General features: G+C 40.2%; 1 protein-coding gene across 1 annotated transcript in view; it reads left to right on the top strand.

The window, feature by feature from the left end:
* The first annotated feature begins 1,009 nt into the window (after positions 1-1,009).
* Positions 1,010-25,650, top strand: part of LOC121950285 (synaptotagmin-9) — a 47,598-nt gene continuing 22,957 nt past the window's right edge. The window contains exons 1-4 of the mRNA XM_042496228.2: positions 1,010-1,979; positions 20,892-21,067; positions 21,524-21,741; positions 21,997-22,537. Coding sequence (XP_042352162.1) covers positions 1,832-1,979; positions 20,892-21,067; positions 21,524-21,741; positions 21,997-22,537 — 1,083 coding nt within the window. The 5' untranslated portion in view covers positions 1,010-1,831. The remainder of the gene's footprint in view (positions 1,980-20,891; positions 21,068-21,523; positions 21,742-21,996; positions 22,538-25,650) is intronic.

Genomic DNA, 25,650 nt, shown 5'->3' with positions numbered 1-25,650 from the left:
TTTATTGTCTGTCTATGGACAGATCATTGTCACCAAGATAGATCACCATGGAAGATACAGCCACAAAACTTTCAACATGGTCTCGTCCAATATTGCCCCTTTGCAGCGGACTTCCATGTCTACATAATTCAATTCAGGTATCCTTCCTCATCTGCTGTTTATGTTCCAGGATGCCGCTACCATGATATCAACAAATGCACATGGTGGGATGACGCAGCATGTGGTTATGTTTAGGCAACAGCAGCACATGGCAACTGATGCCAGAACGGGCACAAATGGTTAGGTTTCGGGGAAGGAGGCACATGGTAAGCTGTAAAAAAACCCCAAACAACCAAAAACCCATTACATTCAGATGGGACACAAACACTTGACTCTCACATGAAAGTCCATTGCTTGTGGGACCCATCTACCACCTGTCAATCCCCAGGCACAACTGTGTATTAATGACACTGTATAATCAGCATCCTGTTATGCCACACCTGTCAGGTGGATGGGTTATCTTGGAAAAAGAGAAGCACTCACTAAAACAGATTTTTAAAAAAAATTACAACCAGAATTTGAGAGAAATATATCTATTTAGTGCATACAAAGTCTTAGATCTTTAACTTAAACCTTTGAATCATGAAAAAAGTGTTGCAATGAAACTTTTGCTCAGTAAATACAGTGTCGGTCTGAGTCAAAAAGTCCAAGGCTATTTTCATAACCAAACTGGCCCTGACAGTAGGACCATCTTTTAGTTACTTGACATCAGTTTGATAATCAGCCTTATGCAGCTTTAACACTGGCAACTGGTATAACAAAAGCTTCACAGTCTGGTTATTCTTACGTTGCTTGGAGCCTTTGTTGATACACTGAAAGATCCTCCCCTAATTCTTCACAAACACACAGAAAGAGACGGAGCGACTGAGACGGCGAGGCCTTTATTAGCTCCATCACCAGGGCTTTAATGTGACATTTATCTGTTGTTCATTACCTCCACCAGTAAAGGTCAGACTCGTGCATGAGGGCCCTCACAGGTGCTTGGGCCCCTGATCTGATACCCAGCAGCACATGAGGATATTACTTCATTACTCATGTTTTTACCTGAGAGGAATCGCATCTTTGACTTTACTTATTTAACAAAGGGGAAAAAAGCAGGAACGCTGGGAATTCATGACATTTGCAGTGAAGAGGTTAAGCACACAAAGATCTCCACCGGCGTTTCCTCAGAAGACTTCTCCCTGAAGTGTGCAGGCTGCTGCTGCTGCCTGGATAGCAAGGAGATGTGTTGGAGGGGGGGTAGATGGAGGCAGAGCTTCCTGTCTGTCTCTCAGCATCCCAGCGCGTTGAGAGATAATTGAGCGCAGTGAAAGCCGAGCATTCATTCAAAGACCTTGACTGGCGTTTCTGAAGCCTGGAGGCTCGGGAGGGATTCAGCAGCATCGCGGAAAAACGGACAGGAGATAAAGCGGCAAAGTGAGACAGAGATAAAGGAGTGAACAGAAGGGAGGGGGAAAAGAAGAGTAAGAGAGGAGCGTGTTGCGCGCTGGCCTGGAGCCTTATTTCATCGCTGAATAACAAAACTATGCAAAGGCGGATTTTCTAACCGATGAAAACTTATCTACTCTTTGCTGAAACCTCAACCAGTCACTCAAAACCCACCTAAACTTTGGATTTCACTGGATTTCGCGGATGCGTCGAGCGCACCGGACCTATCCAGGGGTGTAGTCGTAGTGATTCTGGTGCGTCTTTGCGCTGATAGAGGGAGTGTGTGTGAGACAGAGCTGTGTGAGAGAGAGGTGGTGGAGGATCAGCCGGAGTGGCCGACAAGTCAGAAGGATGCTGGAGGGCAATGCCTGCAGAAAGAGAGGATGAGATTTGTCGAAAGGCGCTGGAACTGCTCTCGGACCTGTGCTCCAAGGGAGAAGTGCAGGACGACCACTGCCTGGATTTCATTTACTACTTCAGGGACCTGGCCAGACCGCGTTATACAGACTCAGGTCAGACTCCAAAATCTTCTCTCTTAGAGTTTAAAGCGCACTGGAGTTTTATTGCAGGAACCTGCAGCTGTGCCAAAAATGATCTAAAAATATGCAGTGTGTGGTGAAATTGATAGTTTAATGATTTCATGTTTTTACAAGAGCATCCAGTAGACTTAAGCCCCAAAAAGACACATTTCCTTTCAAATGCAGTTTCCCCTAAACTTTCCAAATTGGGATTATAGATTAATTGTGAAATGTAATTCTTCCATCTGTGTTTGTAATCCATCCTCTTGCTTTCAATTTTAAAGAATTAATTTGTAGATTTAAGGGGATCTTATATCAACAGGTGTGTGCATTAACTAATATAAAATTGACTTTGTCACTTATCTTAAAAGAGGAGAAAACCCGGAACCACACTGTTTCACTGTATTCCCTCTGAACTAAAAGTCAGAAGAGTGTGATCTGTAAACTTGTTGCATGCACCCATTTGCACCAGCAAGAATCTACAAAACATTTTAGACCTATAGCTGCAAAACAACATCCACCATCCTTCCTCGAGCAGACTGAACCGTGCAAGTGTTGGTTTCTCTTTTAGACTGGCAGGCTGGAGTGAGAGAAAAAGCCCCACCCGATATTCCCCATAGCTTCCAGCAGCACTTTGCAGGTCTATAGCAAAACAATAAGAGAATTAATCCAGTAGATTCCTCATTATGGAATACATGGCTGGAATTTCTTAAATACTGGCATTAGAAATGTTATTCTGATCAGTCAGGAGAAGAAATTCTGGCACACTTTGAAACTTTATAAAGGCATAATTTGTACTATAAATGATGTTACAACTACACTGCACATTACATCAAAACTAATCCCCAAGAAACCTGTAGGAATATTACAGTGATATCACTCAGGGATTGTCCCTAAATAGCAGTAAATGTGAATTATTTTCTTCATGGAGGATTCTAAAAAGCCAGTCATTTCTACTGTACTGTGATAAAATGTTCAGTACAGTGTGTGTGCATTTGTGTGTGTGTGTGTGTGTGTAGCTTGGGACTACATATACATATCAGAGCACGTAGGCTACTTGATAATGTAGCATGCATGTAATCTTATGCATATATGGTCTCCGGTGTACATACAGTACAGGCCTCTTTGCTCAGTCATACCTCTTCTCTTTGTGTGTGTGTGTGTGAGTGAGTGTTTACATGTATGCTGGCCTTTGTCAATAGCAGCTGTGGCTGGGCCGCTGCCTTTAAACATGTTACAATCCATCATTAAACATGTATGATGAAGAGGAAGTTCAAGCTACCAGAGTGGTTCCCCTGAGGAGCTATGACCCACTTTCTCTTGTATTAGACTGCTCTAAATGCACACACACGGGCACGGCCGCACGGCCGCACACACACACAGAGTTTGATACACAACAAACAACTACCTCGTCCAGTGGAGAGGGCGAGAGACTGGCTACTGGTCTCTGATACTGGAAGTTTTGGGAGTTTCACTTTTCTTTTTTTTTAGTTTCAAAAAGGCTCTGTCAAAACAAGTGGTTTCACGCTCAAAGAAGGAGCCCCAGGAGGAATCAGTTCCTCTGCTTGAACTAAAACAGATGCATAATGGGCCCACATGAGACCAGGATGCACACTTCTTGATCCAATGTGAATGTGCAAAGTAGTTCTAAGTCATTTAAGGCAAAAATTAGTATCAGTACATCTTGAATTAAAAGTACAGTAGCAAGCTAAAGGCATGCAGTAAGTGTTATAGTAGGCTATCACTGATTAATATTTTGTTAAGATGCAAAAGGAAGGGATTTGTTTAAGTTTAATAACAATACTGGCATACTATTGGTGTCTATCAACTGAAAAATCAGCCTTGAAAACTTTGTACACATCTCATTGAATGGGGGTGTTTTAACATAAAGACTTAAGTTTCCACCAACACGTTTTCGTCCCAGGTTGCTGTGGACTTCCACTCCTACATATTATGCTCAAGGTGTCCTTCTGAGTCTGCTGTTGACGTTCTGTGATGGCGCTACCATGATGTCAACAAATGCACATGGTGGGATTGGGCTGCACGTGGTTTTGTTTAGACAGCACAAGCACATGGCAACCAACACCTGGGCTTCAGCAAAGGTATGTGGTGTAGAAAAAAAACATCACATTCAGATGGAAAGCAAACACTGGACTCCGCATGTAATTACGGGTATGGGGACTTTTGTGCCCCGTGTCCTTAAATTATGTTGTTGGGATGGGTCAAACAAACAGGACTTTCCTCCAGCAGACCAGTGCGCGTGTCCCATGTAAAACCCAGTGAAATATGATTTATTTTAAGATACATCGTCACCATGTTTCTCTTCCAAAACCTAATCTATGTAATTTATGTGATCTACCAAATTTTACTTTCTGGCGAAAATCTTAAGGGAACACTGCAAATTCCACAATAACAGTTACAAAATGACGACTCCTTTGTAGATACTGTACATGTTAAACGATCAATTAACCTTAAAAATGTAGGTAAAATAGTACCAGGTCTTCACCAAACTGAGCAGGACGTTCAAACCAGACATAGACTGAACTTTCCTAATATCTGAGACTAAATTGAAGAACATTATGGCCTCTTACCCTAAACTATAACATACTTGTCTGTTACTTTGTATAATATCCCCTATGTGCTCTGGAGGGCTCATTCTGTGCCTGATATAAATTTGTGAAAAATTATTCCCCGGTACAAAAATGTGCTCCTTTTGTATCTCTATTTTTGAGTGTGTAGTCTGCTTCTCGGTGGACCTCCATGATGGCACCAGCTGTGGGTGCTAGATTTGAGACGTAATTGCAGAGCCTTTTTCGTGGCCTCATTTGTAGTCTCAGCCAAACGTCCCCTTCCTACCTGTGTAAGTCAAGCAGGCTGAAAGGATTATATATCATATATGTATGTTTTCATACATATTTCCCAATTTAGATCAGAAAACACAATTTTGGAAAAAAAAAATAGAACTGTTAAACATCTTCTAGTTAATGCAGCTGGGATGCAAAATTATTGTAATGATATGCAAAAGCTTCTCTATTGACACCGATGTTTCAAAATGTGTTTTCCAGCTATGCCTCCTCAGCTGTTTCAAACAAAACTGTTTTACTATTAGTAATTCAGTGCTATGTCAAACTTAGTAACTATTTACAACCATGGAGTACAGTGCTGTTTTCTTGACTTACTTTACTGGCTTGTCAAATTGAAAAACATCTGATGAGGCTTAAGGCTTCTGTACAAAGTACAGCTTCACTCAGTATAATGATATATAAAAGGGAAAATTTTTCTGATGACTTTTGTGTCACTTAGCTAACCAACACTTCCACCTGACAGTTACTGGGTGCAATATGTATTAACATAAGAACTAATTCACTCATTTTATGATGCATATATCTGTACTTGATGCCTATATCTCTACTTTGTAAGCAAACTACTTAGTGCAACTGGATCCTGGTCATAAAGCACAGTCATGGAAGAAAACAACATCTCTCCTCTCTGTCAACCTTCTTATGATAAATCTCATAGCTAACAGTGTGCAAGGACCTTTTATGATGTGTTTTTTTTTTTTGGGAACAGACAACAATTTTTGCACCGAATGCTAATAGTGCCTCATGCGGATGCTCCCATAAACCTTTCTACAATTTCATTATAATTTGTAACCTTTTCACCTTTATCATTGAAGCACCTATTGCTTATGACAGAAATACACAATTTAGGAACGGAAAAGGAAACACAGGGATTGGATAAAGTACTGCGGACCATAGGACAATCAGTGCCCATGCATAACCGTAATCTTTCAACCACTGAGCCAGACCGGTTGGACCAACTGCAACCAAGAGCGGTATGATAGTACCAGGAAGCAAGAAAAAAGAGCCTGGATAAGAGCTAAGCTAACCTAAAGTAGACCTAAAGCTTCTCCCCTACCCAGCCTGGCTAATGTCTGGTTCCAGGAAAATAAAAAAAATGGGATAAGGGTCAAAAAATCAAAAACAGTTAGTGTGTACAGTTGGAGATACAGTGTCTTTTCAGGACTGTTTTAAGTTTACAGACTGGCATGTGTTCAGAGCTGCTGCCACTCAGGATAACCACAAATCAACAGTGACATTATACTTGTACATCAGCAAAAGTGTTGGTGACACGGTGGTCGCAAAAATAGTAAAATCATTCCCCAAACAGAAAGGTAAGATGAATGTAGAGATGAAGGTGCTCTCTAGAGCCAAAAATGTTGCCTGTCAGGTGACAAGGAAGCATACAACACAGCCAGAGCAAGACTGAAAGCTTGCATCAAGGAGGCAAAGTGAATGCATCAACTGCTTTGAGAAACTGGTTTTCCAGCACATCAAAAACAACATCCCAGCCAGCCTGGACACTCACCAGTTTGCTCACAGAGCCAACAGATCCACAGAGAATGCCATCTCCACTGCCCTCAGCGTAGCCCTCACACATCTTGAAAATAACAACACCTACTTCAGAATGCTGTTTGTTGATTTCTGCACAGAATTCAATACAGTCTTCTCCATGAAACTGACAATGTAAGCACTCTGGACGTGTGTAGGCTACTACACTCTGCAGCTGGATATTGGACTTATGCCAGCATCACAAAGAACCTGACACGGTTGTCACATATCTCCATTCAGGTAAAAAAAAAAAGAAGCTAAAAAGCAGCTGGATTTCCTAATAAAACTTAAAGGGAAAATTCCCTGCCATATTCTAGTTAACTTTTACAGAAGAGCAATAGAAAATATCCTGTTTGGAAACATAACAAACTGGAATGGGATGCCCTGCTAGCTCAGTCGGTAGAGCATGAGCCTGTTTGTGTGCTTTGTTGGACAATCAAGTTGTTTTTAGGATGCTCAGGAACAGAGTGGGCTGGACTCACAAGAACAGGTCACTGCAACGCAACCTTGACCTTTGACCACCAAAATCAATTCAGTGCAAGTAGATGTTCATGCCAATTTTGAGGAAATTCCCTCAGGGTGTTCTTGTGATCACATTCACAAGAATGGTGCAGACAGACGGACAATGCAAAAGCTAAAATAAAAATATTTATTTATTTTTTTCTTGTGCAGCATAGAGGGACTACCACACTTTTCGCTGAGCAATCCTACATTGTGATGTGACAGGTGAACCTTGTAACCTTTAATAGAGCATTATGGTCTCATTCTTACGCTAGAAAACACAAGAGACTGACACAAGTCAGCATCGACGGTGATGTGCCACTGGAAAGTTGAAACGCAGACGTCACTTTCATTTTCTTGGTCTCCTAGATGAGAAATTGATTAAATGTTTGGAGAATGGGTTAGGTTTCATTACACTTTTGATTGCATTTTTTAGGTATTGTTGCTAGGCAACATAACATTATTAGTTATTTGGATTAGAAATCTTTGAGCCTCTGGTGGTTTTCTTAAATGAGCTCAATAAAGTTAATGGCTCTCATCTCATCTCCTCTTCTCTCCTCTTCAACTAATTTGAAATCCACCTATCAGTAACATGCTTTGAATCTTCCACATATAGCTACTTTCCTCGAGCTGTTATCCATGCACAAGTATCCCCCTTTTTTCCCCACTCGGCTCTGTAAAAGTTGTTTCCAGGACATTATCCCCATGCTTCCTCCTTAGATCCACACTCCCATGCCCTTTCACCTCAGCTGCTGTCTCTTATTGACCAACTGCTGACTTGGCTGTTGCAGCTTATTGAACTGTACTCAATGCTGCGCTCCCCGGAGGATGTACTGTACACTGAAGAGTTTAATGAGATGGCTCTAGCCAGGGGCCTGCTCTGACAGAGGCAGGCATTTGAACAATGAACTGGTCATAGTCATAGGCTTGGCTTAATCTGCTCTTAATAATCGTATTAACCTGCAGGTTGTATAGTTTTGTAGATCAAAATGCATGCTTTCCAGGAAAGTGGTGTCAATTTGGTTGTTTTTTCCTCTGATTTATATGTGGTTTTGGTTTTTTAAATGATGTAAGCTGTGGTTTATATTGGACCAAGAGGCAATGTTTTTTTTACTACCTTGTACTTTTAAATTATCCAGTGGGGTTTGAAAGGGTGTCCTTATAAGGTCTAAAAAGGATGAATTCTTAAATACAGCTACACAGTCTACAGCCACACTAGCTGCTCCAGTACTTTGAGTTAAATGCTACCATGTTTATGATGACAAAGCTAACATGCTGTTGCTTAGCAGGTAAATTTTCCCATGTTCACCATATTAATGAAGCATGTTAGCATGCTATTTTTAGCTATGTGGCTCTAAACAAAGTAACAAATTAAAAGTGACCTGATGGTAGTGCCAAATGCACAGTTAAGGGATCACAACATTTATTGAAATTCATTCTCAGGGAACACAATGTTTTACGAAATGTATCCGCTGTCCAGTAGTTGTTGAGATATTTCAGTTTGACCCACAATGGCAATCGACTGACCAACATCTGCCATTCCTAAAACAATTAAATCATTACTTATGTTTAGAAGTTGACATTTCCCCTCTTGGTGGTGTCCTTAATAAGTTTGCGAGAGATTTTGTCCTTTTTGGTCAGAAATGGAATTAAAAAGTGTGAAAAAATAACAATCATTTCAGAGTGAGTCAACCATTCAACTGTGATGTTTACATGATACAGCAGTTTAATTGAGGGTTATCATCTGTGTAGGTGTGCTGGATAGTAAACAGGAATGAACGGGCATCATTGAGAGTATTCTGTGTGTCTCTGATTGTTGCCTGCCCTGCTCAGGGACTAAACAGAGGATGTGATGGGCCTATAATGAACCTTCCTCAGAGGCACTGGGACCTATAACCACTCATCACCACTAATGTTTGAAACCACAGAGATGATACTGCACTAAAATAACAAAAATAAAATCAGCAGTAAAATAGGGCGGGCTAGTATGTCCCCTAACTGCCTGAAATCGGTTCAGTTCAAGGCTATTATTATGACGTATAGAGTTAATAATAAGAAACACAAAGAAGCACAGACAGGCTTTGTGTGGCCGTCTGTGTTTAAACAGCCAAGTATCCTAAGGAATTCTTATTTGATAAACCTTCAGCATGTGATTTGTGTACGCTCAAGTAGAAATGCAGGAATTAGTGTGAGTAACAATGGTGAGATCTGGGTGGTGGATGAGTGTTTGATGAAGTTTGACCTTCAATCTTTAGGCTGCAGTTTGTTTCTCATCACACAAGTTAATACTGCTGTTTTCATACTTTCTTCTTTTCTTTCCACAATCATTTACTAACTCGTAAAAGTGTTTTAAATGTCTAACCCGGACCATACCTTATCCATTGTTTATTTTTTGCCACATTGTTTTTTTCAACTTTTTTTTTCAGGTCATCAGTGACTGTTTTGAATTGCTAATCTGATCTGAGGTTAGACTGCAGAAGTCAAGAACCAGGCAAGGCCAGATCATTAAGGATAAAGGATTTGTTGATTTTTTATGTACAAACAATTTTATATGTTTCCACTTATATACAATGCAGACTGTGACAAGTAAAGGGTGTGTGTATTATGTGTGCAGCGTGGAGTCAAAGGTATTCATACCCCTCCTGTTGTCATTATGAATGCAGTTGACCAATGGCCGTATCCTTCTAGCCTCTATGAGCAAAGGACACACATAAGGACTGGTATGAATCTTGCTGATTGGTTGCTTTGTCTTTCATTTAATTTAACCCAATAACACCATCATCCTATACTTGCCTTTTAAAAGCCAACTAAACACATACATTGAGTTCTGTTAATGCCAATTATGCAGGAAAGCTTGAAGTATCGACTTTGAATAACTCCTTTGCCTTGTTGTGTTTTGACGTTATTCATGAATACTTATTTTACTTAAGATACGTCTGCATGGCCTAATTTTCTAGAATGGTTACATTTTTAGGTGTTCTCTGGTTGTTCTTGGACTTGAACTGATTAAAGCTATCACCTATGTCACACTTTAGAGGCTTCCTGTCTCATGTAAGACTGTTTCAGAATCAATGTTCTTGCAAATTGTTTTTTGGTGTCAGAAGTCCTTTGTATCCTCCAGTCTCCAGAAATAAACCCAGCAATCCTGCAGCCTTAAATCATGAGGTGAAGCTGCATAGCTTTATTTTCAATTCATCACAAAGTGGCTCAGTGAATGTGACAAGGGGGGGAGTCCACACAAGAGATTTAATAAAAACAATCATAAGAGTAACTTAAATGAAAAATTGAGGGTGTAGATCAGCAAAGTCAGTCATGAAAGCCATGCATGGATGTGTGCCAGGTATGTGGTGGAGGTGTTGAAGGTGCAAAATCAAAAGGCAGCAATGTGGGGTGGATGTCTGCTGAAGAAAAAGAGAGAGCGAGTGAACATCTTGGCCAGTTTTTCTTGCCTGCAAGGCCCAGGTCAATCTAATCAAGGAAAAGACCCTCCCATGTCAGCCAACTGCCTGATTAGGTTGGCCAGGACATCCTCCAAGACAGAGGGAGTGGCATCACCCATTATAGACCTGAGGTTACTCTAATCAGAATTTTCCTTCTCTGAACCTCTGCTGTTTTGGAGGTTATTTTTTGTTACTTTGATAAGTGCTTCACCTTCAATCATTCCCAAAGCTCTGGAGAGATGGCTCAGACATCTTTGTGGAGTTCAGTAGGTCTTTTATTTTGATCAGCTGGCTTCCTGGTGCCACATATGCTGTAGTCCTTTGTTATTATATTCGTTCTCTCTGGAACCTAAACCTGCATGGCCTCATCCATTATGGGCCAGGAATTATCCTGATGACATCTTTCAAGCTTTTTTTCCACTATTATACTCTTAAATCTGTCTTCCTCAGAGCCAGTTGGAGCGTGATCAATAGTGTGGCATCTGTCAGCTTGCAGCCCAACAGAAAGATCACAAGCTAACAGAAGAATTGTCAATACCTTTCAATCGATTCCATTGACAGGTTGTACATGTACCATAGGTTGTGGAAAAGTCTGTTGCCAGTTTATTGATGAAGACTGGACATACATCTCCAGGATTATATTACAGGTACGCCTGCTTCACCTTTTCTCCATTGGTAACCGGTAGTTGAATTGATTGTATGGTTGCATTCAGCTCTTGAACACATCTCACATCTTTCAACCCCTTGAAGGTGGCAGGTGGCCAAATGTATAACTCTTTCCATGTGAAACCATTTAATTGGTTTAATGTATTGTACCTTCAAGTTAAAAAAAAAATAAATTTTGCTTTAGTCAAAGCTCTGAAAACAAGCTAAACAAACACGTAGTTATAAAATTAAAACTAAATATCTGACAAAATGGCTTGCTAAGATATGCAGCATTTGGTTATTTGAAATGATTAGTGAGGCTTTGTGTGTATTTTGTCGTTTGTGTTTGATTGGAATTTCGACAAACATTCCTTGAAAAGCAATCTGTAGTATCGGGCGTGTGTCCCAGGGAAAAAGCATTTTTATTCCTGACGATAATGGAGGCAGAGTACAAAATGAAAGAGACCGGGCTGTCACAGATAAAGGGAGGGGGAGAGAGAGAACTGAAAAAGGCAAGCTAAATAATCTGCCAACACTTTTAGTGTGCAATGTGACCAAGGCTGTACAGACAATAATCACTGGCTGACCTGGATAATTGATATTGCAGAAAAGTCAAAATGTGTTTATTTAAAAAGAAGATATGTAGTTATAATAGGCATCTTATTATTTATTTTTTATATGCTTGATTCCCAAACTGATATATGGAACCAGCCACTTTTCCCGCCAGACTGACAAACTTTCTGTTGCGTTACACCAATTAGACCAGTTAGACCCAGCACTTCTACTGGAAACCCAAAAACTTAGAGTTCAGATTTCATCTATCAGGAAGGGATACCCAAGTAGAGCCTGTCTGAGATCAGCCCATTTTCATTCCGAAAAAAATCTGCTGCCTTGTCAGTGCTTATGGCAGAAGATTGTGATGCCAAAAGTCACTTTTTGTGTCCGCATTATGGCATATCGTGCTGGACAGAACCTGTTGCCTGTGCATTACATACACAGCAGGATGGAGACAAGTTGAAATGCTGCTGGCAATGATGTAAAAAGGAGCACGAGGGTGCCAGCAGGCTAGGTCAGAGCGTTGGTGGATGGATCCAACAAACCCTGGACTTTCATGAGGGAGTCCAGTATTTGTTTTCCTTGTGAATGTGATCTTATGTTTTTTATTTTTCAGTTTACATCTTACCATGTGCCCCCTTCCCCTAAAGCTAATGATCCATGCCACCACATGCATTTGTGTCCCAGCATTGGTTGCCATGTGCTTTTGTTGTCTAAACGTAACCATGTGCACCATGTGCTTATGTAGATAACACAGTAACAGCATCCCGGAAGGTAAACAGCAGATGCAGAAGGATACCTAGACCATAATATGTAGACGTGTAGGTCTGCAAAGTGGTAATATGTGACGACTTAGAATGTGAAGGTGTTGGTTGGGGCTGAGCCCCAACCGGCCTACTTTAACCTCTGGACACAAACACACACTCGAAGGTTAATTAATAAATCCTTATTTCTGCTTGAAAGTTCTCTAGCAACAAATGTGATGGTACATCTGCCTGTGTGAGAGTGAGTGCATGTCACAATAACACAAATTAAACGTGAAACTGGCAGAAACATTTAAGCTTGACAGTCCTGTTGGCTCTCTTTCTGCTTCATTTGCTACCTATTCTGAGGTTCAATACCACAGCATAGCTGGATAATCAGCCACCCTAGATTGTGTTGTTGATTCACACAACGCCTCATCAAAGGGAGATTTTGTCCAAATCAATAAAAGCAGCCATCTGTGTCTATTCGCTTTGGGGTTTTAAGCTTGTTTCACTTCAGAGGCAGGAGATGCCTCTGCCAAGGCTTCTATCAGAAAAATCGGTTCGCATTGATGGACAATGAGAATCTGACTCTGATCTCTTTAACTGATGTGCTTCCCAGTGGCGAGACATTTTCTCTGATGCAAAGCAAGTGGCTTCAAGACCTTTATAGTATGTCTTTTATCATGTAACGTCTGTGCAACAATCTGTTGATAACGATTGTGTAAATGTGTCTCATTTTTGACTGTAAAGAGATACTCTGCAATGTTGTTCTCATACCCGAACTTCCAAACTTGAAACCTAGCACACTCCATCTACATACTTTGACACATTAAGTTTTTCATACTTGCATTTACCATGATAATGGTGGCAGAGTTAGAACTCTTAATCCTTGGCTCTTTTATCAGCAGTGGCCAGCTACACTGGCTTTAAAAAAACAAAAAACAAAAAAAAAAACTAAAATTTATTTCAATAAACAATGGAGTATTTAGGTCAATAAGGTCAGTAATGAAAGCCATGCATGGATGTGTGTCAGGTGTGCTTTGAAGGAGTTGAAGGTGCAAAACCAAAAAAAAGGAGTGATACTCAGTGGATGTCTGCTGTAGGAAGCGAGTGGAAGAGTCAACATCTAGCCCATCTTTTACAGCCTGGAAGGCCCAGGTGAGCTTAAGCAAGGCAACGACCCTCCCATGTCAGCCGATTGCTTGATGAAGTTTGCCAGGACAGCCCCCAAGACAGCGGGAGGGGTGTCACATTTTGTTTGATTGAAATGATAAAAAAAAGATATTAAATATGCACTTGATACAATCATAATCTTTTGCAGGACTGAGGCTACATATCTCAGGCAAAAAGTCAGCATTGCTACCAGGTAATGATGACTAGAGTTCTGCACAGGCCTAAAACGGAGACAATAGATGGTTGTGGCCTGTTGTGAACGTGGCTTTTTTTTTTTACCTTACCAGTAAATCCACAAAAATGAACTATGACATTCTCCTTGGCCTTGGAAGTACAGTAATATTGGGTTATGGTACGGATGCAGCAGTTAGCTGGACATGTGCATTTTGGGAGCAGACCCCCAGATTAATCCACTCTTTACAATTTTGCTAAGATGTTTTTGTATTGGAAAATCTTAAACAACAACAACAACAACAACAACAACAACAACAACAACAACAACAACAACAAAAAGACCCAAAACTCTTTGAATATCAATTGTAATTTTTACTGTAGACTAATGTGCTCTGCTTTAATATGGGAGGAGTTTAACTAACAGTCAATTTAGTTTTTTAGTCATTAATTATTTCACTGTTTCAAGGATAGTAGAATAACAGTAACACCATTAAAAAGTGTTCAAAGTATAAAAATGACATTTGTTGACTGCATGTACAGTAAAGGTAAAGAGTGCTTGTTTTAAATTATGACTGAGATTGACATGTAGGCTGCGTATGTTCTTTGTACCAAAAGTACCAAATGAGAACTCAGCAGGAGATTTCACTGCCTTATTAACCACTTAGAGTTGGATGTAACCACCTCTAATACCTCAGTAAGTATTACACTCTGTATACTTGCACCAGCTATTCCTTCATGCATATTCACATAAACTCAAGCAACCCCGCCACAGACAATTACACTAATCAAAAACTCTCTAACCTTTTATAATTATAATTGTCGGCTTCCTTTAGCTTATTGATTATTGGAGCTTCTGAATCCAATTAACTGCCACCAGCTGTACAGGGTTTAGGCCTTAGTGCCTTGATTGCACCCTGGAAAGGGACTTGAAAAGCAGAGACACCCTGTTGCTTTACAAAAAGCACTTACAAAGGCAGTTGAATGAAGCTTCAGGCTGTTTTACTCATTAACAAGCCAAAAAGGGAGCAATAGGGTTTTCAATATTTTTTTTTGACTCAAATATTTTGACTTGAATGGAAAGTGGTTGGCCTCAGACAGACACAGGATTTACATGAGAAGACATTACTGATATGAGCCGTAATTTCATTTAGATACTGTAAAGCTGTATTTTGGGTGTGAAATGAGACTCTTATCAGCACCCACAATATTATCATAGAGTGCATTTAATAATTTCATACCTATCGTTATTGTAATATGACATGCGTCTGTTTCCATTATTGCTGTGCCTCTCTCCCCCTCTCTCTTTCTCCTCCCTTTTTGTCATGATTGTATTTCAATTGTTATTTATGACATCTATTGCACGTCTGTCCGTCCTAGAAGAGGGATCCCTCATCATCTTCTGCCCCCCCATTCTTTTTCGGGAGTTTTTCCTTAGGTGATGTGAGGGTCTAAGGGCAGAGAGATGTCGTACGCTGTAAGGCCCTCTGAGGCAAACCGTGTTTTGTGTTAATGGGCTTTATAAATAAAATTGACTTGACTTGACTTGACTTGAAATATTTCTATTTTTAATGAGACAAATGCATCAACTATTTGGCACATCAAAGAGCACGGTGAACTAAGCTGCATGCTCTCAATCTGTGCCAGCTGACAACACAAGCCCTGCACTGTGTTGGGACACACTGTATATCATTTCTCCACTGCTTTCACGTTATTCCAGCTGGTGCCCAGTGTGGAGCTGCATATGGCTTGCTGTGTTCTGCCCGCCTCATTTCACAAATCTTACGGCTGAATGTGCTATAATAACACAGTGCTTTGCAAACACATATTTAGGCTCATTTAGATTAAGGCCTATTTTATTTGACTATTAATATAGAACAAAATGTATTGATTAGTTTTTAAAAAAAAAAAAAAAAAACTTGTTTAAAATGAGTTGTGGACTCCCTGCTCAGCGTCAACTGCAGACAGACACTTTTAACAGAACAGAACATAATGGAGCTTTGGTGAAATTTTTCACCGTCAAAGTGCTCGTTATCTTTTTTCTGAAGTTGGTGGAGACCAAAATAGAGCTACATAGAAAGTGAATTGCATGTTACATAACGAACATTCTGATTTTAGCCCAAAATAGGATCCAAGTGGTGTCAAGTCCTTCCCTAATCTGACGATTTCCCAACATAAACCACAAGTTAATGTGTTTAAGCTGTACGTCACATACGGGCGCTAAAGGGTACCCAAGTTGTCAAATATTGCTGCTTTGCAGTAGACTTCTGGGTCTACATATTACACTCTAAGTATCCTTCTGTCTGCTATTGATGTTTGGGGATTGCGCTATCTCAGTGTTAACAGAAGCACATTTAGGGATAACGCTGTATGTGCTTATGTTTGGGCAACAAAAGCACATCGCAACCAATGCCAGGATGTCAACAAATGCACATGCTGGCAGGGATGATTAGGTTCAAGAAAAAGACACATGGTAAGGTGAAGGAAAAATAAACATCACTTAGACGGGAGATGAACGCTTGACTCCCACATGAAAGTCCAGGGTTTGCTTGAGCCATCCACCAACCCTACTACCTTTCTTATAGAGACCTTTATGCTCCTTATATCACGTCGTTACTGGCAGCGTTTCAACCTGATGCTGTCCAGCGGCGTATTATGCGGATGAGACAGCTTCTCTCCCGCTGCATTCTCAAGAGACGCTGATCGTCAGCGCATCGTGCTGCCATGGCAGGTGCCGTCCAGCAGCGTATAATAACACTGCGCCTGAAATGGCACCGCACATACAACCAAGAGTTCAAATTGTATTTTATTTTTTCACCACATTTAAAGCTGGTGAAATTGTGAGGGGAAATAGTAGCTACTTGCAAAGTGTGTGGAGAAGAAGTCCCTAGCGGCACTTATAGTATTGTAAAAAACTTTACAAGCTTCAAGTCATTTTCAAGCTCAAGCTTTTATACTTGGAAAATGTGAAAAGAGCCAACTAACAGATTCATTGATTACATATTTGCATTTTCTGTAGAAAACTGAGAGGGTAAATGAACACTAAATGACAAAGCAGTACTGATTCTGCACTGCTGTCTGTGGGCTGACATGTTAGCTGCACCCTAATCAATGATATCCCAGCAGGTCTTTTCCTTTTGACAGCTGATGGAAGCTGTGACATGACATCACAGTGGCTAAAAGTGGAACATGAACATAAACAGCAATTAAAAAGAAATGAAAGAGATCCCGAGCACCTTACATCCATGTTCACAGCCACATCTGTAAGCCAATGATCATTGTTGCTATGGATACAAGTCAGCACTGTAATGTCAACATTTTGCGCCACTTAATTACATGCTCTATACCTTGACTCGGTGTAGGTGGCATGTATGTTTGTGGCATATTTTTACATTGGTTATATGGTGTACATGATGAGCAGGCAGCTCTGTAGTACTACAGTGGCTTCAGAATGTATCCAGATTCCTTAACTTTTTTTTTGTGTTATATTTTTAAGGGTCTTTTGTGTTTTGTTTCTGTTTTAGCAGAAATAAAATTCAATAGATTGAAATCACCTTTGTGGCAATGATGTTGATTGTTAACAAATTTGAAAAAAGTAAAACAAAACCCTTTTTTGCTTTTTGATTAAGGTTTTTTTTTTTAATATAATTAATACTAAAAAGTAAATTCAATCAAAAACTGAAGGGTCCTGAAGCCACTATAGTTTGTTTCAGTACAGTAAAATTGACCAGTTTAGCACCTCCCTATGTTCATGTGTGTGTATTTATGTGTGTGTTTAAGGGCCGCATTTTAGACAAAGCGGTACACAGTGCAGTGCAACTTTCTAGTATCAGATGATCAGATGAGCTGCTGTCCGACTTCCCACAGAAGACACTGTGCATATTTAGGCACGAGAAGCAACGTGTCTTCACTGATTATTTCTAAAGCTGAAGTTTCAGTTCTGTTTCCTCGTTCAAATTTATAACTACAGTTTTTCATTTTGCTGCTTAAATGTCTCATGATATTTTCCGCAGTGACATGACTGCTCTTGCTGCATTACTGTCAAAAACTGCTCACCTCTTCAGTTTACCAAATTGGCTATTTAAATAGCTCCGGCAGGCGCCCTATGCTTTAAAGAGAATGAGAAATGATACTGTGATTGACTGAATTCATGTTATACCTGTAACACACCAATGATTAAAAAAGGGTCAGAATACAACCCCTTTTTCCCCGCGCCTCACTCGACACCCAGATAAAACACCATTTAACTAGCAAAAATGTTTGGACATGCCCTAAAAGAATTTGCGCCATGCACTTTAGATCATGCACAGGATATTTTAAATAGAGACATAAGTGTTACATTGAAGATAATGTCTGAATTTCAGCCCAGGTATGCCACTGATCTATAAACGAGACAACAAAACTCAGAGAGAATACACAGTTTTAGAAAAATACTGCTTGCATGATTTTCTTCTTCATTCAGTTTGTAAGTGAATCTGGGCCCTCTGTAGTTTCATCATAAAGACTGGAAATGATTTTGCTTTGAACTCAAGGTCTGAACTCTAATTGCATTCATAATTGAGCTCATACCCATATCTCACATTGCGCCTGAGCACTCTCAGCTGTCCCATTAAGAGATCTCAGCCCTTTTAGCAAGAAATAACAAAGGAAAACACAGCTCAATAAATGCAATGAAATATAAAAAATTAAATCTATCTGCTGTTAAAACATAATGCATATTTTTTTGATAATGTAACACTATGCCGTGAGTGAATATCCTACATTGGAAAATTCTTAGTGCATCATTGATATTGTCATTGTTTCATGGAGTCTGCAGGACATTGTACCAAACAAGGACACTTAGTCGTAGCTTAAAAAAACTTTGTTGAGTTTGATTCAGAACGACGAGCAACAAAGAGAACTGAGGGGGTGGAGAAAGATATAGAGAGCACTGTCATCTCTGTCTCTGTAACTCTTCCTCTTTGGGATGAAGAATATGGATGTTTTCTTCCAACAGCTAGCTACATACCTAGAACACATAGTGATAGAAAATGGCAGCAAGTGTGGATGAGATCAAGGCAGCTGTTAAAGTCATTGTAGAACAGCTTACAGAAATATTAACTCTTAAATTTACCTAATTTTTGATCAATTTGAAAAACACTTACTGCTTCTTGTGACTACTGCATTAGCAATCATGTAAAGTGAAAATGACACCAGAGAAAAATTGAAGGAGAACTCAGTTACTTTTCAGCCTGGACCTTATTTTCCCTTTTTTGTGTCTAAATGATTTATAGGAACAGCAGTATTTTCTGTTGGTCCAGTATTGAGAGAGAGTGCTGCAAAGTGACAAAGCAGGTTACAATGTAACTACTCAGGACAGGTACGCCCCGTCAGTTTACTGCCATCAAAAAGACTAAAAGACTAATTACTATGTGTCTTACAACATCATTGAATGGACCCTACAAAGAAATGAAATGTTTTTCAAAACATCTCTTTGGTTATGTTCTGTTTTGTGTCCATGTCTCGCCATTAAAGTCTCATTCTGAAACCTCGCTGACTTTTTCTTATTGTCTTAATCAGATAAATATTCAGCTATGACACTGAAAGTCTTTAAGAAAAGAGTATGGTGTGCTTTCTGTACTCCAAAGCAACAAACTATTACTGGCACTTCTCTTTCCAGCTCACGCATTTCCACTATTTCCCTTCAATAAGTTATGTCACCTCTTCCTTAGAACGAGACTTCTCTTTACTTTCATTTCTCTGTAAGGTCTTTTCTGTAATGTTGCACCTAAAATAACCATTTGAGACTGTCAAAAACAAGCACTTTAAGAAGAAGTAAATTGACAAGGCACACATGCCCAGAGAAGTTACATTGTAACCTGTCACACTGCTGCTGCCTGCAGCACTCTCTCTTAATATTGGACCACTTTCAAAAACTGTTGTTCCCACAAGTCACTTGGACATAAAAACATGTGAAAACAGGGTTCAAGTTAAAATATTTCTGGTATTCCCATTTAACACATTTATTGGCGAATGAATACAGGGAAAAAGATGGGTTTGGAGCACCTTTAACCCCTCTTAATCACATTTATTGCCAAACATTCAGTCAACAGAAAGCACTCAGCCATGTACCATACATGTACCATGTATGGGAGCAATCCATCTTGTGTGCTAGGATAAGCTTTAAAACTAGGGCAGTATGCAGGAAGAGCGATGGGAAAGCAGACATGGTGAAACAGTGATAGCACAATGAATTTAAAGGTCCTTACATGAAGGAAATGGTTTCTGGCTTTAATGGTTTGAATGTGATCATATGTGCTTTATAACATATATAAACATACTGAATTACATACATCAAATTAATCAAACAAAATTTACTTTTTTTTTTCAAACTTTTGCCTACAGTGAGTAAATGTAACTGTTTTGTGCCTCCTCATCGGCAACAACTATGGTCGGAGTTGTTATGTTTTTGGGATATCTGTCCATTCATTCCAGCCATCTGTCCAATTCTTGTGAGGACAATATCTCAGAGCACCTGGACTTTTTATTACATTTAGCACAAATGTTTACTTGGATGCAACGATGAACTGACAAAATTTCATGCAAATGTCTTATAGGATAAAATAATGAAGTAATGACATTTTATATCCAATAGGTCAAAGGTCATTATCAGGCTGATCATTCAATGGCATAACTCATAAACAGAAGGAGAGATCTTTGGTCAGATACTGAATTTGTGACACAAATCTTGGGTGCCCACATTTAAACTGGGCTGATTGTATAGATCTTCTGTGCTGTTGGGATGAGGATGAATGTGAAGCATCCAAGTTTTAGAATTTGCTGCTTCTTTGCAACAAAAAGCACATTTGAATCATTGTCAGCTGTCATGGCTGTAATTTTGTGTTCTTTTCTGTTCTGTTGGTGGTTCAGGCTCATTGGCTGTTGTTGCATCATGCGAAGAAGCTCTCTATCTGTCCTCTGTACTCCTCTGTAAAAATAGTCTCTAAGTGAAGACAGCACTGTGATCATAAATGTCATAAATTTCTAAAAAACAGAACTACCCCCCCAATACCATTTATTACTGTAAACCCTATGCTACATACATTATATGTTTCTGGACAGACATGCAAGCTGACTGCCTGATGGATGCATGCAACCATGAAGCTGTAATTCTAGTTCCTTCCTCCTAAATAACCACGGTCTGTCCTCCTTGGGGAGCCAGATTTGTCTGTGCCAGCCTTTTTTTTCACTGGAAAAGCTGTATTCACTGTTCACTGAGTCCCCTTCTCTCTCTTCTATGTCTAGATGTATCGGTGAGCCTGTTGTCCCTGCTGGTGACCACCTGTGGTTTGGCCCTCTTCAGTGTCTCCCTCTTTGTCTCATGGAAGTTATGCTGGGTACCACTGAGTGGCCGTTTCCTCCCAGATGTGCTCAAGGGAGCGCACTTTTTGGGAGGAGACCAACAGCCCGTCCTTACAGAGGTAAGTTGGAGAGGCTCACAGTAGATCAAAATATAATGCATGCATTTCATGTCACATTTGGGAAGCAGCATGAAATGTTTCTGAGGACCACCATTTGCTCAGAGGTAAAACTTTGAGCAACTATGATCTAATACAAGTGAATTGATAAAGACGCTGCTGTAGACTTAAAACCAATAAAACAATGGATTCTTTAGTGACTGGCTGAGTAGCCAATCAAGAGCCCACACAATGCAAGCTGTTGTATCTCGTATCCATATTTTAATTGTATCTTATGATTAGAGAAGCAGACACTTTAAAACACCATTCCACCCTAATAATAAAGCACAATATTAAATTAGTACTAATATTTTTGTTATCAATAAAAAGGGAGACCTATTACTTCGTGCCAACCTATTTTTCTCATCCAAAGTTAGAATTTCTAAATTCACAATATAAACACTGATGTCTGCTGTGCAGGTGGACGGGGAGGACAGGGAGTACAGCGAGGATGGCTGTGTGAAGGAGCCCTCAGGACCCCCCTCGGCTGTGGCTGTCCCAGAGTCAGGCCTAAAAATAAGCCACACGTCGCCTGACATCCCGCTGGAGACCCAGGCCAAGGTGGAGAAATACCAGGTCCACACTCTGGCCAGAGACAGGGTCCAAAGACAGATCACTGAGCCTACCTCATCTGTACGGTTGGTACACATCAGTCCTCCAAAGTTTCTGTCCAACTTTTAGGTGCTGGTAGATTAAACATAGGCGGACACATACAATTACAGACACCTTGATCTCATCTGAGAGACATCTGTTTCTGAACCTTTCACATATATCAGGCTTAAGGGGACGCAGTTGCCTTACAGAAACAAAGATTACAAAAAAAATAAGTCAATCAAAATGGCTTGACTTTAGTCAAATGGTTTGATAAATCCAATTTTTGCAAAATGTTACAGGCACAACTCCATCCGTCGTCAGATGAACTTGTCCAATCCGGACTTCAACCCGGCTCAGTTCCAGCGCCAAGATTCTCTGTCTGGTTTGGGCCGAATCAAACCAGAACTCTACAAGCAGCGCTCGGTGGACGCAGAGGACGGCCGTCGCACCGACAGCTGCGGGCGTCTTCTCTTCATCCTGAAGTTTGACTTTGACCTGGAGCAGCTGATCGTGAAGATCCACAAGGCCCAGGACCTTCCTGCCAAGGACTTCTCAGGGACCTCAGATCCTTACGTCAAGATCTACCTGCTGCCTGACCGCAAAACCAAGCACCAGACCAAGGTGCACCGCAAGACACTCAACCCTGTGTTCGATGAGGTGTTTCTCTTTCCTGTGGCGTACTCTGAGCTGTCGAACCGTAAGCTGCACTTCAGTGTCTACGACTTTGACAGGTTCTCTCGCCATGACTTGATCGGCCAAGTGGTAGTGGACAACTTCCTGGATCTTGCCGACTTCCCCCGGGAGACAAAACTGTGCCGGGACATACAGTATGTAACCTCGGTGAGATACCAACTTTTATCCATTTTCCTAAATTCTTTCATCGTGTGACATTCTCTGCTTTCTTTTTACTGTACTGATGCTGCGCTTCTTAGTCGGGGTTTCCATATACGAGGCTCAGTATCAGCGGTTGTGTTAGAGTTCTTGGTGGCACCCTGTATGGTAGCCTCAGTGACCAGTATGTGAATATTTGTGTGAGAGGGTGAATTTTGAGTTGTCCATTTACCATGTGCCTTCCAGAAAAAAATCATTCAGTGAAGTAAAATATTCGGTTAATGGGATCTCTGCTCTGTAGCATTGTGTGGTTGTAGACAAGCCGTATCCATACCTGCCTACTCAGTCCTTTCTTTAGTCTGGCCAGAATCTGCCCAAACAATAAAAAAAAAACCCAATTACAACAACCCTCCCCACAAAATCCTGTTACAACAGCAGGGGGAAGGAGATATATCAATTGACATGTATCTGATTTCCCTTCCAAATGGAACTCATCTGTGGTTTCAAGAGGCACAGACATAGAAATATACTTAGACACGGTTAATGTTTAATGAAAGCAGTACCAAACACTTGGGGGTAGTGACCCAGATCTACACTGACATAAGACTGGGGTAGGTTTGACAGAGATACAGTGACACTGTCTATATTACATTATTCACTTGGATAAATCTCCAGTGCTGGTACACTTTGAAACTCAGTAAGAAAGATAGATCTTCCTGCAAGGGAATTCCTCACGGTTCTTGAGTGCACTCTGATGTGTATCAGTTTGGGATAGAAACTTTTCTTATATGGTTTATGGTCAAACAGCTTCTGTGGATAGTATATTGTACTTGTGGGCATGATAGTCTGTTTATGGAAAAAGAATACATAAACAAGCAATATTCCATATTAAAAATGTATAGTTTATGGGTGCTATGTCCAAGATTTCACCCTCAATATACAACTCAAAACATTTCAGAATCTGTGATTATCAGAGTAGGATAGGAGGAAAAGAAAATACAAGTTAGAACTGCCTAGACAATTTACATTGCAGCTATTTTCCTAACAGCACACGGCAACTTTTATAAACCTTGCACACACTGGAAGAGAACATAACTGAATGGAAGTCTAATTGAGAACAAGGCCATCAGCAGTGTACTGGTTCGTGTATGCAGGTACACGCTGTCGATCCACCTCTGAGCAGGGGGATTTACCTGCTTAAAAATAGCCAGAGATATGAATTAGAGGTGGATATCAGGAATGACTTTGCTGATTAAAATCACTTCAGTATGATTCAGGTCCAAGCTGTTATGTTCTGCACAACCTACAACCTATACAACACCTTCTGCAAACACTGCACATATTTATAAATGATCTGATTGCAATTATTTCTATGGCTTTTGCTTTTTTATGCTTTTATTTATTTTTTTATGTTCCTTATTATAAGGATGTAATGTATTGTTAAAAATTCAGCTCAGTCAGTGGCAATGGCACTTTGTTGATAAAGATCTTTCAGAAAAAAGAAGCCAATCATCTTGCAATCTTTTATGTAATCTACCGCGAGAGGTGTCTTTTACCCTGATTTCAGCCTGTAAGGCTATGTTCTTTCCCAGGCAACATATAAGTACAGTCCTAAGACAGTAAGTCTCAGGTACCCAGGAGCCATGTTTTTCGGTCTTCTATCTCACAAAGCACATGCACTTTCATCACAGGTAATACAGCTTTTTTTTCGCATTACACTTACGCTGTAACCTCAGAACTGCGTCTTGATTGTGTGTTTGGCTCTAGTGCTGCCAAAAAAACATGCCTTGTGTAGACTCACAGAAAGCAAGGAAGACGCTCTTCTGCTAGTGTGCAGTTTTGCTACGCAGGCTAAATAAACTGTTAGTAATGGCAATGGTAATTTTATTTACATAGTGCATGTTATTACCCGTTAAACTCAAAGTGCTTTACATTGACAGACAACGGATAAAAGAAAATGTGAATACATAAGTAGCATACATATATATGAACCTTAACCATAAGCCTGGGTAAATAAGAAAGTTTCAAGTTTATTTGCAGGACCACAGTCACTGAAGGCACCCTCACCAGTACTGTCTCCACCCCTGCCTGATGAGAGGCCTCACAGAAGTAATGCTGACATAAAATCTGGGACCAAAAATACATTCCCATCCTCCTTTTTTACCAGGCATGACAATGCTGTGACGGCTGGTGTTGTTTCCCCCTTTTAAGTCTGTGTGTGTGTGTGTGTTGTTCTGTGGTTCTGGTGACACCTGTTGGCGGGAGCTACCACAGACGCCGTTTTAAGTTTTTTGGAAGGTGTTCAAATTTCTTCAGGCAGTAGGAATTAGGGAATGGGAACCTCTACCTTATGGTCCGGGCCTGCATTCACTATTAAGTTGCAGATGGCTGCGTGGTGGCCTGACTGACCCCACTGCAAGATGGTTCTACTTGTGAGTTTTAAGAGTTAGGTACGACTATCTTAGTCACTCTCAAATATGAAGCCAACACATGAAAAGGCTTTATTTAAAAGAAGACAAAATGTCTAGGCAGCAAGGACACACACAGCAAAAGGATCAATGAGACAGACATAATAGTTGATGACATTACATTTTCACAAGTGTTTTTGACAAATGCCACTACTGTTACCAGAACAGCTACTCAGATTTTAAACTCTCCCAACCTGTTAGCTGGTTTTCATTTTTTGTTTGTTTGTTTGTTTTATTCCCAATTACTATGACACCTCTATTACATCCACTGCTCCACTGTGAAAAGGGCAATATTTGGAACCTTAGTAGCGATACTGAACTTTGAATAGGTTCAATAGAAAAATCACAGCAAATGTTTATAAAAAGCAAGCAGCCTTGTCCATTATAAAATGTGTAGTCTGTTCAGTTGTGAATGTATCCAAGTACTGCAATAGAGCTGATAACACTGATTTAAATAGACTAAAGACAAACATTTTTTAGTGTATCATGCAAAAAAAACCCAAGAAAGTCAATAGAGGGCTTTTATTCAGTTATGTGTCTCTGAAGCACTTTTGGAGTGTTAATTTTCCACCTGTCATTTCCTCAGAGCTTTTACTGGGCTCCTGCTGATGATCATCATAAAGCTTTACTCCCTCAGAGGAACTAAAACCATCT

This window comes from Plectropomus leopardus, chromosome 7 (assembly GCF_026936395.1).
Source record: "Plectropomus leopardus strain MGB_pleo_1.0 chromosome 7, ASM2693639v1, whole genome shotgun sequence".
In the NCBI taxonomy this organism is placed as follows: Eukaryota; Metazoa; Chordata; class Actinopteri; order Perciformes; family Serranidae; genus Plectropomus; species Plectropomus leopardus.
This window is presented reverse-complemented; position numbering and strand designations above follow the sequence as displayed.